This window comes from Balaenoptera musculus, chromosome 20 (assembly GCF_009873245.2).
Source record: "Balaenoptera musculus isolate JJ_BM4_2016_0621 chromosome 20, mBalMus1.pri.v3, whole genome shotgun sequence".
Lineage (NCBI taxonomy): Eukaryota > Metazoa > Chordata > Mammalia > Artiodactyla > Balaenopteridae > Balaenoptera > Balaenoptera musculus.
The window spans coordinates 13,049,240-13,063,762 of record NC_045804.1 but is presented as its reverse complement, the minus strand read 5'-3'; the positions used below and the strand labels follow the sequence as shown (position 1 = coordinate 13,063,762).

At 51.1% G+C, this 14,523-nt stretch overlaps 1 protein-coding gene across 1 annotated transcript; it reads right to left on the bottom strand.

Moving 5' to 3' along the window:
- Window positions 1-10,075, bottom strand: FN3K (fructosamine 3 kinase). The gene is made up of 6 exons (XM_036838235.1): window positions 9,653-10,075; window positions 7,265-7,416; window positions 6,260-6,351; window positions 5,807-5,889; window positions 1,350-1,472; window positions 1-446 (listed from the first exon to the last, which is right to left on the bottom strand). The coding sequence occupies exons 1-6, from the start codon at window positions 9,791-9,793 to the stop codon at window positions 108-110; spliced, it is 930 nt and encodes a 309-aa protein (XP_036694130.1). The 5' UTR covers window positions 9,794-10,075; the 3' UTR covers window positions 1-107.
- Between the last annotated feature and the right edge of the window lie 4,448 nt (window positions 10,076-14,523).

The window sequence follows — 14,523 nt, the reverse complement described above, 5'->3', positions numbered from 1 at the left end:
GTTCCATCCCTGAAACCACCATGGGCTTTATTCATCTCTGAAGCCGCCTCTGGTGCTGCCGCCCTGGTCCTTTGGCAAGCAGCTGGGCAGGGGACACAGGCGGGCTGCTACTTGAGAAGCTTCCTCATGGTGCCCAGGGATGGGCTCCTGTACTGCTTCCCGAAGTGGTTCCAGTGGTTCAGGTAGTTAAAGAGCTGATAGAGCAGCAGCCGCCTGTCAAACCCTGGAGCCTTGGGGACCTTCCGGTGGTAGGCGGTGAAGAAGGGCCTGGGAAACCCCCCGAACATCAAAGCAATCGCCAGTTCAAACTCAGAATGACCGTAGAAGGAGGCCGGGTCGTAAATAATGGGGCCGGTGTCGTCCTCTGCCACATTTCCTGACCAGAGATCCCCATGAAGAAGGGCGGGGACAATTTCTAGGCCACAAAACAAATCTGGGATCTTCACCTAAGAAAATAATTATTGTACACAGTGTTATCACAGGCCTGGGAGCCACCGTCTCCTCATCCAGTACTTGGAAATAAGGCAAAAACGACCTTGTGTTTGCTCAGGGTCCAACCACCACTTTGTACCAAGCCCAGGGATAAGGATCCTCTGACTCCAGGGAAATGTAATTTTGTCTTAGTATTTACTACTAATTTAGGTCCAGAAGCGCTACAATATTAATGATTTCCATACAATAGAGTAGAGAACCTCAGAGGTTATGGTTTTATTGTCATGTAGAATATGAACTGTATAACCTGAGTGGAGTCTTTTTGTATGTAACTTAGCAAACTTTCTGCGCTATTCTTTTATTTCACAGCACATATATATCTGCACCTCTTGTAGCCTGATTACTTCAGCAATGAGTTAAATAAAATTTCTTTGATGCATGCTGATAGACTGATATGCAAGTTCTGTTTTTAACATTTTGAGAGTTACGTTTTGAAACCAATCATTCTGGTTTCAAAGTGCTACCCATACCTGCTACCCACACCTGCTCTAAGAGGTAAGACGTTTTTGTGCCTTGGTGAAAAAAACAGCATAAGAATGGACAAGAAAGTAATAATAAATGCCACCATTTACAAGCCAGACACCTACATTTCACATGAGCAAAGTTTGAGGTTAAGTACCTGGTGACCAAGCAGGTGAGAGGTGCACTCAGGGGTCAAGTATGCCCTCAGGTCCCATCCCCATCTCAGTTTCCCCATCAAGCCAATAGTCAGGACACTTATGGGTCCACGACTAGGCCAGCTCTGCTCCAGGCTCAGCAGTCCCCACTCTGGCTCTGTTCTAGCAGGGGGTCCCACACAAATGTGGGAGGCTCATAAGAGAACAGCCCCTCTCCCAGAGGATAATTGCTGTGCCCACCTGTAGCTGTGACCACAGTTCTCGTGCCTCTCGGTCAGCATAGTCCTTCTCAATGAGGTCCAGCTGTGCTTGAAGCCGGTGCTGGGTGAAGAAGGTTGGCCAGTCATCCTGCCAGTCGTTCACCTGAGCAACAAGGGAAAGGAGGGGCTGGTGCTGCAGCTGGTGGTCACAGGACAGAGTTATGCATGGCATCCGCCTAAACCCTAAAGCGGCCACTAAAAGAGCACAGCAAATGTTATCGGTGTCCAACAAGGGAGATAAGATGGAATCATTAAAAATACTTACTTAGGGACTTCCCTGGTGGCGCAGTGGTTAGAAATCTGCCCGCCAATGTAGGGGACACGGGTTCGGGCCCTGGTCCGGGAGGATCCCGCGTGCCGCGGTACAGCTGGGCCCATGCGCCACAGCTGCTGAGCCTGCGCTCTAGAGCCCGCGAGCCACAACTACTGAAGCCCACACACCTGGAGCCCGTGCTTCCCAACAGGAGAAGCCGCCGCAGTGGGAGGCCTGTGTGCCGCAACGAAGAGAGGCCCCCGCTCTCCACAGCTGGAGAAGACCTGCGCGCACAGCAACGAGGACCCAACGCAGCCAAAAATAAATAAGTAAATAAATTTTTTTAAAATACTTAGTTAATTCAAAAGAGAGATAAAGAATAAAAGGGGAGCAAAGAACAGAGAAGACAAATAAAAAAGAAATGACAACAGTTGCAAACCTAACCATATCAATAAGTACATTAAAAGTTAATTCGAAAGAGAGCATAAAGAATAAAAGGTGGGACTTCCCTGGTGGTGCAGTGGTTAAGAATCCGCCTGCCAGTGCAGGGAACACGGGTCCGAGCCCTGGTCCGGGAAGATCCCACATGCCACGGAGCAACTAAGCCCATGTGCCACAACTACTGAGCCTGTGCTCTAGAGCCCACGAGCCACAACTACTGAGCCCATGTGCCACAACTACTGAAGCCCACGCGCCTAGAGCCCAAGCTCTGCAACAAGAGAAGCCACCGCAATGAGAAGCCCGCGTATCGCAACGAAGAGTAGCCCCCGCTCGCGGCAACTAGAGAAAGCCCGCGCTTAGCAATGAAGACCCAACAACGAAGACCCAATGCACAAAAAAATAAATAAATAAATAAATTTATAAAAACAACAACAATAAAGAAAAAAGAGTAAAAGGGGAGCAGAGAACAGATAAGACAAATAAAAAAGAAATAACAGTTCCAAACCTAACCATATCAATAAGTACATTAAATGTGTCTAAACACCCCAGTTAAATGACAGAGATCAACAGGTTAGAAAAATAAAGCAATTATTTTTAACCCAGTTATATTTTTTAACCAAATTATAAGCTGTGTACAAGAAATGCACTTTATATATAAAAACAGAAACAGGTTAAAAGGATAAAAAAGATAAATCATGCTAACACTAGTCAAAAGAAAGCTGGAGCAGCTATATTAATATGGAAGTAAATTTCAGAGCAAAGAATCTCACCAAGTATAAAGAAAGTCATCTCACTATGGAAAGGAAGTCAACTGATGAGGAAGATGTAATAATCCTAAACAATTATGTCCCTAATATATGGCAAATAAGCACGTGAATAGATAGATGCTCCACATCCTTAGTCATCAGGGAAAATAGAACCTCACTGAGATACCTCACAATCACTAGGATGGCTACAATTTTAGAAAAAGGAAAATACCAAGTATGCGAAGATGCCGAGGACCTGGAACGCTCGTACACTGATGGTGTGAATGTAAAATGGTATAACCACTTCGGAAAATATTTTGGTAGTTTCTTAAAAAGTTAAATATAAGCCTACATTTGACCTAGTCATTGGCTCCTAGGTACTTACCCAAAATAAATGGAAGCATTTGTCCACACAAACTCTTGCACATGAAGGTTCATAGCAGCTTTATTTGTGAAAGCAAAACCCGGAAACAACTCAGATGTCCATCAACAGGTGAATGGATAAACACACTATGGTTTATCATACAATGGAATGGACTTTTGACACAGGCAACAACATGGATGAATATCAAAATGTTTGTGCTAAGTGAAAGAAGCCAGACAAAAAGGAGTACACACCATATGATTCCATTTATATTAAATTACACAAAATGCAAACCTATCTATGGTGATAGAAAACAGATCAGCAGTTGCCAGCGGCAGAGAAGGGCAGGAGGAAAACATTACAAAAGGGCAGGAGGACACTTCTTTTGGTGATGGATATACTCATTGACCTGACTGCGGTTAGCGGTTCACAGGCGCATACATATGTCAAAACTTACCAAACTGTACTTTTTAAATAGGTGCAGTTTATTTTATGTCAATTATACCTTAATAGAGTTGTTTAAAAAAAAAAAAGATGCAAAGCTTATTTTATACAAGGGTTACTTTGTGAAATTCCTTAAGGGAGGAACTTTCTGGAGAGCATGCATCTCTGGTCAGCATCCTCAGTATGGAGACTCCCTGTGCAGAGGGCTGTGGTGGCTGAGGCCCTGGGTTCACCCCCTTGGTGCTAGGTGCACCTCAAGAGAAGGCGGCAGGCCCCCTCCCCAAACAGCCTGAGGCGTATGGGATGGCATGCCCTCGTGCCCCATCCGCCTGCCCAGGCCCCTAGTGTCCCAGCCTCAGTCTACCTCCTAGATGACCAGGTCATGAAGACATAGACTTTGTGTTTGGAGCTGGAGACCAGCACTGGCTAGCCCTCCACCTGAACCAATGGGCCGTGATCCCCTCACCCACGAAAAGACATGACCTTCCCCTGAGCTACCAAAGGCGGGGCTGCCTGGGTGCATAGCTGGTGGGAGGACCCAGCTTTCACCTGGACCAGGTGGGTCAGGATGTGTGGCGGTCAGGGCCTATGCTCTGAAGCCAGACAGGGCCAAACCCTGGCCCCTGCGCTTACCAGCTGCATGACTCAGGCACCACCTGGCTTCTCTGCACATCATTTTCCTCATCTATAAAATGGGTCAATGGCAACCCGCCTCCTGGTGTTGCGATGGCAACTGGGGAGTTGAGTCAGACACGGCAGCAAACAAACTGTGTCAGTCCTCTGACCGAGCCAATGGCCCCAACGGGGCTCAGCTCACTAGGTGCCACCATTCAGGGTTGCCCCATGAACGGCTGCAGCCCCTAAGGGCCCACTCAGTCCTCCCAAGGAGCAGGGAGCCTCCTGAAACTTCAGGCTGGTCCATCCAGGCTATGTCCGTCGGACACTACATCCAGTACCATCTTGTCACAGCACAAGGAGGGGGACCAGGTGTCCTCCCAGGTTTCCTGCCCCTTCCTGGCCGGGCTGCAGCTAAACTAGGTTGGTTCACTGATCCTGGACTCTGAAGGGACACTCGGGGGCTGCCTGTGTCCCTAACAGGCCAGCCCCATCCTCACCTGCTTCACACATCAGGGTTCTGTGTACAAGTTCATTCCTCAGTTCTTGAAAAGCCACTGTGTGAGGTCAACCAAATCTCTGTAGACTCGTAGCTCTTAAACTCAACATCTGAAGCAGGATAACAAGCCACATTTGGCCATACTGGCCTGGGACCACACTATCGTGCTGGTCACTAGCTCCAGATAGGTGTGTAACCCCCAGGGTAGCTGGCTTCAGCAGAGATTCATGGGGTCTTAACAAGCCTGGTAAACCACCAGGTACAGTTCTAGGGACCCCAGATGTGAGGGCTACCCCTTGACTAAGATCCCTAAATCTGCCTCCAGCTTCATAAGGATCTTGCCCCTAGTGATCTCTGCCTGGAAGAACAGGCCCTCTGCCCACACCAGGGAGACATAAAAGTATATCTATCGTACAATATGATTCCATTTATACGAAATGTCCAGAATAGGCAAATCCTAAAGACAGAGATTCATGGTTGCCGGTGACTGAGGGCGGGGTAATAGGGAGTGACTACTAATGGGTATGTGGTTTCTCTTTGGGGTGATGAAAATGTTTTGGAGTCAGACAGTGGTGATGTCTGCATAACACTGTGAATATACTAAAAACCACTAAACTGTATACTTTAAAAGTGACATTTATGTCACTGAATTACATCTCAATAGTACTAATAGTTTTTTTTCAATAGTACTAATAATTTTTAAAGGCCCCAGGAGAGGGGCTGAGTGACCAGGACTTAGTCCCTGACCTCTAATGCTGCCTTACCCCCACCCACTTCCGTCCTCCACACTTAGCACATGCCCTCCTGTGATATGGCCCTTGCACCTGCTGTTTCCTCTGCTCAGAATGCTCTTCTACCTGCCCCACAGCTCCCCACCTCCTCTGAGCTCTGCTCAGTGAACCTCGACATCTACTCTCCCCGGCCCACTTATCACAGCTCACACTCTGCTTTCAGAAATCAGATAGTCAGACTTGCTGGTGCCCAGCAGACTGGCACTCTGTCACACACAAGGGGTGGGGTGACCAGCATTGGGGCGTCAGGAACTAAGCAGAAGCATCCTCCCCCAGGCACTCACCTGTGGGATGAAGCCGCAGCACGTCACCGTGTGGAAGCCGAACTTGGTCACATACTGGGGCCCGGCGCCCTCAGCCCTCTGGCCTGTCAACAGAAAGTGCCGCTTGTCATTCTCTTAAACGTCAGACCTCAGCAGAGCATCAGGATGGGCCTGGGCTGCAGTGCTGGAACATGGGTGCTGAGGATGTACTACACGTGGTAGCAATTGGTCCACACATGGACCAGCAAGGACACGCCTATCTCAAGCACACTGGACAGCAGAGCTGGATATAAAAGGGGCCATGAGCTGATTCTACCAGCTTATGATCAAAATTCTTATTTAACAATCTCTTGTTTCACACTGCAGTCTACAGGCAGGTGGTGTGCAACCCAACCCATTACTGAAATGTCCCCGAGCACCAACCCAGGGTAGAGGCACCCAGGTCAAGGGTGCACAACAGCAGTCTGAACATACCCACTCTGTTCTCCTCCTCCCTCAACTTCTCCCTGAGCTTCTGGTTGTAAAGGTGCAAATCTGCCATCTGGTCTCCTAGTTTTGATGCCTGACTGAGGAAAGAAGAAATGCAGCCAATTAAAATAAGAAACAACAGCCAGCTAGCATGTTCCATTTTGAGAAATGTTTTAAATACCTTAAAAACTACTCTCTGTTCTTTAAAAACCTGAAAAAAATGAACTGTAGGCAATGACCTCCAAAAAACAAAATAGTATAAAATCACCAAGAGGGGTAGGCTTCTGTTGAAGCCCACGGAGGTACTGGGAATTAAGGGACAAATCAAGGGAAAAAGTAATGTTAAGTAGAAAAAAAAAAAAAAGGCTCCCAATTTTTGTAAAAGCAAATGTAAATCACATATAAGAAAAAGACTGGGGTGATAATCACACACCAAAATGTAGCAGTGACTGCTCCCTGCTTCTGGGATGACGGGTGCCTTTAGTTTTCTTTACATGAGTTTGCGTCTTCCACCATTTTTTAAACAATGAATATACATAACTTTAATAATTAGAAAAAAAATTAAGGAACTTCAGATAATTTCTAGATCAGACCTCACTGCCCAAACTGAGCTGGCACGGGTGCCCTCTGAGCACAAAGCAATGGATGGTTCAAACACGCTTATTTGGCACAGCTTTGTGGAGCCAAACTAACCTCAAACTGACCCTGCATGGAAAGCAAGAGCTCCTGTCCCCATCAGGGATGGCAGGTGTGGTTCTTGGCCCTGCCTCTGCTCCCTGCATGGAGTTATATGGGCAGCTCAGCAAGAGGCTGCTCCCCCTCTCTCTCGTCTCCCTGTCTCTGTCTCTGTCTTCCTCTCTGTCTCTCTCTCTGTCTCCCTGTCTCTCTCTCTCTCTCTCTCTCTCTCTCTCTCTCTCACACACACACATATACACACACACATACCCACACACACACACACACACACATACACACACACACATACTCTCTCTCTCTCTCTCTCTCTCTCACCTGCTCAGGCCCCTCATCTTCAGATGCTCCATCACAAAGGCAGCCCCACCTCCAGGCAGGTCAATCACCTTGATAGGCTGAGGCGCCCGCACCAGGCCGGTGCTCCGAAGAGCCTCCAGGCTCGCCATCTCCCCCTCAAACATCTGCCGGGCCTGCGTCCAGAACACGGCCGTGAACTCCGACGCCAGCAGGGGCTACGCAGCCAGGCTGAGGCTCACAGCCCTGGACAGAAGCCACCATGTGGGATCGCAAGTACCCAGGACCTCCAGTTGCTGAAAACTGGCTGGGGAGCAAGGCATCCGCCCCCAGAGGGTGGGACGCAATGTGGCCCCCTTTGGATAGGAAGGGGTTGCACCGAGAGCTTAGGGTGGACAGGTGCTGAGGCCTGCACCAAGCGCTTGCTCTGAGAGGCAAGGAAGCACAGGCCATGGTGGGGTGGGGTTCTGGGGGTGCTGGGGAAACCTTCGGGTGCTAGGAGTGCCGTGGGGGTGCTGGGAGGCGCTGGGAGTGCCATGAAGGTACTGTGGGGGTGGTGGGAGTGCTGTGGGGTGTTGTAGTAGACCATGAGAGTGCTGGGGGTACAGTGGGGTGCTGTGGGGTGCCACAGGGTGCCATGGGGGTGCTGGTGGGGTGCCTTGAAGTGCAGGTTAGTGGAGGGTATGGGGCTGCGCCTGGGTCCCCTTCCAGGTTACCTGCCCCCACGATGCCTTGAGCACTTACAGCAAATGAGGGGCAGCATGGGGGGCATGCCAAAGTGACTGGGGCACACACTCGGGGCGGGGGAAGGCAGGGGCTGGGGGGTCCAGGGCCGGTCCCCAGAGGCAAGCACCCACCAGGGCCTGGAGGCTGGGAAGGAGCCATGCAACCCACCCAAGAAGAAGACAGCCACTCCCCAGGGCAGCGGAACAGCCTCCACTGGGACCCAGGGGTCTTCCTACTTCTAAAACATTTTGTACAAATATCCCAATTTTAAATTAGGTGAACTCTCACCTTAGGTACACGATATCTGGGTTAAAAATGTGTTTGTTAATATGGTTTGCGAATACCTCTGGCTATAGAACTAACCTTTGTGAACAAGATCAAAGCATCTATTTCCACACAGGAAAAGAATTCCATCCTTTAATTCAAGGACCTGAGGGGAGAACGTGCAAGGTGTCCTCCTAACTGCCAATCCATACCTAGAATCATGGAGCGGGGTGTCCAGTGACCCCCAGCCATGCTCCCAGGGTGAGACCCCAAACGTACAGGGGAAGAGGACACCTGGGCTCCAGATTGCTTACATCCTGAGGGTCTCACCTATCACCTGTTCTCGTGTATTGATTGATCACCTACTGTGTGCCAGCACTGAAGGTTTCAAGGCTGAAAAATGGGATCCCAGCCTGGAAGAGCTTTCAGGAACCAGCTGCGAAGTTTCCAGGGCCACCGTGAACCCTGAACCCAATACTGCTTCCCAGTGGGCAGGCCTTATTGTTTTGAGGGATTTGGGTACTGAAACCAGATTCTTTAACAGTTCCTGGTGCCAACAGAGCAGGGATGCCGGACCAGTGCTGACCCATTGTCCATCCTAAACGTTGGCAGTGCTGCAGGGGGACTGGAGGGGTCACTCTGGGATTTTCTCCAGCCCACAGCCAACACCCCCTCCCCACTGCCGCATCTCAAAGGGGCCTGGCCCACAGAGCACCAGGGGCCTCCTTGGAGCTGCCCACCAGGGCCAAGGGAGCGCCATCCTCAGCATCTGAGGTGCACACACTGTGGTCAGTTTTCTCCATCTGTAAAGTGTTACTATTTTCCATGTATATTTAACAGCAATATTTTAAGCAGGCGATGGAAACCAGGTCCAAACACAAGCATGGCCTGTGAGTAGGAGGAGCAGAAGCCTGGCCCTCTGTGTCAGGCAAGGGTTCTTCCTTCCTCCTTCCATCTGCCGGGGAGGACCCAGGGGCTGTGGGGAACGGAGCCCAGAGCTGAGCCCCAGGGGAGTGGCAGAAGCAGCCCAGGACCCCAAGCTTCACCACCCCCCATGCTTGAATGGTTGAGAAATTAAAACAGACACCAAAAACTCCTGTGCATCCAGGCAAAAGGAAGTAAATTAATCCCGCAGCAGACAAAACCTCGGAATCCCACAGAAATCGCTTGAGCCTCTGCAAGGCCGCAAGCTGACCCCGGGGCTGTGACTGCCAGGCCTGGCCCAGGACCAGACCACGGCGCTGCCTCTCCCTGAGCCCCTGAGCGTCTGAGCCCCCTCGCCACCCTCCTCTCCTCCCCCCTTTCCTTCCAGCCCTCCCCCACCCTCAACCCCTTCTCCCCTCCAGCTCCCGGGGCAGGCTCAGGCCGCCGGGAGGGGTGGGGTGGGGTGGGGTGGGATGGGATGGGGTGGGGGGCACGCACCAGCGTCCTGCGGTTGACCTTGATGAACACGGGACCGGCATCCGTGTCGTAGGCGCGTCCCTCGCTGATGCAGCCGGCCCCGGGGCTCCCGAAGGCGCGCAGGGTCGCGGTGCGCAGCTCCGCGCGCAGCAGCTGCTCCATGGGGCCGGGGGAGGGATGGGGGACGGGAGACACGGGGACACGGGGGACCTGGGACCGCGCAGACAGCGAGCCCGGACGCGAGCTCGCCGCTGCCGAGGCAGCTGTCCGTGGTGGAGGCGCCCGGTCTGTGCGGCCTAAGGGCTCCCAGCGCCCGGGTGTCCGGCCTCCCGGTCTTCCTCTCGCAGGAGGGTGAGGGCTGGGGTTCAGTCAGGCCGGGCAAGCGCTCGCCGCCCCCACCCCGTAGGCCAAGCCGGGCGGACCCAGCGCTATGGGAGGAGGGCGGAGCTCTCTGATAGCGGGACAGACGTGGGGGCGGTGCCCTTCCGTGTGTCCACAGTCAGTGAGCCTGGACCCGCCTGGGACTTGCCCAGGGCCCTGTAGGGCCTGACCTCCTTGTACGGAGGCTCTCTGAACCCTCTCTGGGCCTCGGCCCAGAGCCCTCCCACCCAGCAATACCCAGGACAGTCCAGGGGAGATTGCCGTCCCTGGGATGCGGGTCACAGGCCTTGCTAGGTCTCACACGGTCCACAGAAGGCTGGCGGTCTTGACCACGTCCTGCCAGGCCCCAGGCACTGCCTGGTGACACCGGTTGCTGGCACTGGGCTTGCTCGTCAGGGCGCCTGGTGCCCATCAGAGATAGAGTCTGCTCTTGGGGTTCTGATACCAGGCAGCTGACCACACCCAGAGTGGGACTCCTGATTACAGAGGCTGGCTGTCCCAGGAAGGGAGCTTCCTGGCACAGATGTGCCAGGACTTCCCTGGTGGTCCAGTGGTTAAGACTCTGCTCTCCCAATGCAGGGGGCCCAGGTTCCATACCTGGTCAGGGAACTAGATCCCGCATGCCACAACTAAAGATCCCACATGCCGTAATGAAGATCCCGCATGCTGCAACTAAGACCCGGTGCAGCCAAATAAATAAATAAATATTAAGAAAACACACACACACACACACACGTGCCATGTGCACAAAGGCATGTACACATGCCCTCACACATGCATGGCTGAGAGCAGGTGGGCAGGAGACTGTTTGGCATCTGTACGAAGGGTCTGACCCCCGAAAGTCTCCCTCCTCCCAGCTCTCCCTCTCAGTCTGGCGAAGCCCAAGCTCCTATTGCATCCTGAAAAGGGATCTGTGACAGTAAAGATGAGCTCTCGCACTTCTGCAGACGTCTTTATTCTCGATGAGCAGTCCTGCTGGGTATGGAATGCAGGCTGTTCTTGCACCACTGAGATGGCTCTGTGGCCTCACCTTCCAGCTCCTGTGCTGTTGAGAAGCTGGAAGCCAGTTGTGGAGTCTTATTCTCTGTGTGGAAACTATTCTCCCTCTGGAGGCTTTTGGATCCTCTCTTTGTTGCCGTTATGTGACAATTCCCCAGGGAAGTGCCCAAGATGAGTCTCCTCTGGGCAGGACAGGTGGGCCATTTCAGGATGGAAACTTGGGTCCCCCAACCCTGGGAAGTTGCCTTCAGCTTCTTCAGCTCTTTCCTTATGATTTCCATCCTGTTTTCTCTGTTCTCTCGGAATTCCAAATCTTTGGTCTAAACCCAGTCCCAAAGCTGCCGGGGTCAGGTGCCCATGAGCTCCACCCTTCTGCCCCCTCCTGCCCTTTCTTGCAGGAGACACTGGTCTTGACTGAGCCCCATTCTGGGCTGTGGCCACGGTTTGTCCAAGTAGGGTGAACATGCTGGGTGGCAGCCAGGCAGGGGCATACCATCTTACTGGTCCCGAACCCAGGCACTTGGGGCTGCTCCCCAGGCCTCCCAGCTCCCATCTGAGTAGCCCTGGGTCCAAGGACAGAATCCTCAGCATGAAGACACATGCCTAGGAGAGCACTCTGACTTTGCAAACCAGCCCGCCCTCCTCCCAAGCCTGCATTTGAGTTTTGGTTTGTGGTAGGAAGCTCAACTGGGAGATGTGACTCAGACACATCCAAGCAGCCCCTTCCCCACTACGGCCAGTCTCATGGTTCCCCAAGAACCAGAATGATGGCTGCAAAGGTGCAGAAGGCACCTCTCAGCCCCAACTGTAGCTAAAACTCAGGCAGCTATTGCAGGAGTTCTCAGGAAATGTATCTGGGGGTGTGGATTGGGGTGGTAGTACCAGCCAAGGTACTGGGGTCACTGTGCAGAGGAGCAACTCTCCTGCTCACTCAGATCCTTACGGTGAATACCGAGTCCGGTGGCACCGAGAAGGGAAACACAGCCCATGGCCAAAAGTGTCCCATTGCTCCGTGTGGGGGGGAGTCTCAGGAGGGTGGGGAGGGTGTAACGCTGCTCAGAAAAGGGGCACCAGGAAGGCAGCTGTGGGCACAGCCCCAGGGCCATCACAACAGCCCGTTCTGAAATCAGGCAGCTGGGGCAGGGGTTAGGATCCTAAGGCCTGGCTGCCAGCAGGGCCGGTGGACGTGTTCCAGGTGTCAAGGCTAGCCCACCATCCTGGCCTTCACGGTAATCATACTGGGTTCATGCCCCTCACACAGATTCTGGGAAAGGGAGGGGTATTCTGCCGCCTCTTAGGAATTCAGAGTCGGCTGTGATGGGGCGGCTGTTCCATGCCCACCACAGTCCCCCACCACTCTGATCTCTGATCGCTGTTTCTGAACAATTTCCAGGATATCCGCACACATCTGCCCAAGAGGAAACCCCAGCCAGGAGGCAAGTTCTCACACAAGGAGCTTTTGGAAGCAATTTCACTGGGAGAAGATGAGGAACACAGAGGAAGCTGCCCCCCACCCCTCGCCCTGAGAGACAGGCTCTAGACATGCTGAGCAGTGTTTACTGGCAGGGCTCTCGCCAGGGAGTTAGTTCATCTCCAACAACCCCATGGGTGTTGTTACCTGGGCCCACTTTATTTTTTATTTTTTTAAATTTATTTTATTGAAGTATAGTTGATTTACAATGTTGTGTTAATTTCTGTATAGCAAGGTGATTCAGTTATACATTTATATTTTTTCATATTCTTTTCCATTATGGTTTATTACAAGATATTGAATATAGTTCCCTGTGCTATACAGTAGGTCCTTGTTTATCTGTTTTATATATAGTTGTTTGTATCTGTAATCCCAAATTTCTAATTTATACTTCCCCTACCCGCTTTCCCCTTTGGTAACCGTAAGTTTGTTTTTTATGTCTGTTTCTGTTTCATAAATAAGTTCATTTATGTCATATTTTAGATTCCACATGTAAGTGATATCATATGGTTGTCTTTTGCTGATTTACTGAAGTACGATAATCTCTAGGTCCATCCATATTGCTGCAAAGGGCATTATTTCATTATTCTTTATGGCAGAGTAGTATTTCATTGTATATATATACGACATCTTTCTTTATCCATTCATCTGTCAATGGACATTTAGGTTGCTTCCATGTCTTGGCTATTGTAAATAGTGCTGCTATGAATACTGGGGTGCATGTATCTTTTTTTTTTTTTTAACAAATTTATTTTATTTATTTATTTATTTTTGGCTGCATTGGGTCTTCATTGCTGTGGCACGGGCTTTCTCTAGTTGCGTCGAGCTGGGGCTACTCTTTTTTTTTCTTTTTTTTTTTTTTAATATAAGTTTATTTATTTATTTATTTATTTAGGGCTGTGTTGGGTCTTCGTTTCTGTGCGAGGGCTTTCTCTAGTTGTGGCATGCGGGGGCCACTCTTCATCGCGGTGCATGGGCCTCTCACTATCGCGGCCTCTATCGTTGCGGAGCACAGGCTCCAGACGCGCAGGCTCAGTAGTTGTGGCTCACGGGCCCAGTCGCTCCGCGGCATGTGGGAATCTTCCCAGACCAGGGCTCGAACCCGTGTCCCCTGCATTGGCAGGCGGATTCTCAACCACTGCGCCACCAGGGAAGCCCTGGGGCTACTCTTAATTGCGGTGTGCGGGTTTCTCATTGCGGTGGCTTCTCTTGCAGCAGAGCGCAGGCTCTAGGCATGTGGGCTTCAGTAGTTGTAGCACGTGGGCTCAATAGTTGTGGCTCGTGGGCTCCAGAGTGCAGGCTCAGTAGTTGTGGTGCACGGGCTTAGTTGCTCTGTGGCATGTGGGATCTTCCCGGACCAGGGCACGAACCTGTGTCCCCTGCCTTGGCAGGCGGATTCTTAACCACTGCACCACCAGGGAAGCCCCGCATGTATCTTTTCGAATTAGAATTTTCACCTTTTCCAGATGTACTATAGGAATGGGATTGCCAGATCATATGCTAACTCTATTTTTAGTTTTTTTGTTTGTTTTTAAATTGCTCCTGGTTGAAAATCAGTGGGTTTTTTCCTTTTTTTTTTTGACTGTTCTGGGTCTCCGTTGCGGCACACGGGCTCTTCGTTGTGGGCTTCTCTCTAGTTGCGGCGCGCAGGTTTAGTTGCCCCGTGGTATGTGGGATCTTAGTTCCCCAACCAGGGATTGAACCCGCGTCCCCTGCAATGGAAGGTGGATTCTTAACCACTGGACCACCAGGGAAGTCTTATTTTTAGTTTTTTAAGGAACCTCCATAGTGTTCTCCATAGTGGCTGCACCAATTTGCATTCCCACCAACGGTGTAGGAGGGTTCCTTTTTCTCCACACCCTCTCTGGAATTCATTTGTAGACTTTTAATGATGGCCATTCTGACTGGCGTGAAATCGTACTTCACTGTAGTTTTGATTGGCATTTCTCTAATAATTAGCCATGGTGAGCATCTTTTCATGTTGTCCATCTGTGTGTCTTCTTTGGAAAAATGTCTATTTAGGTCTTCTGCTGGGCCCACT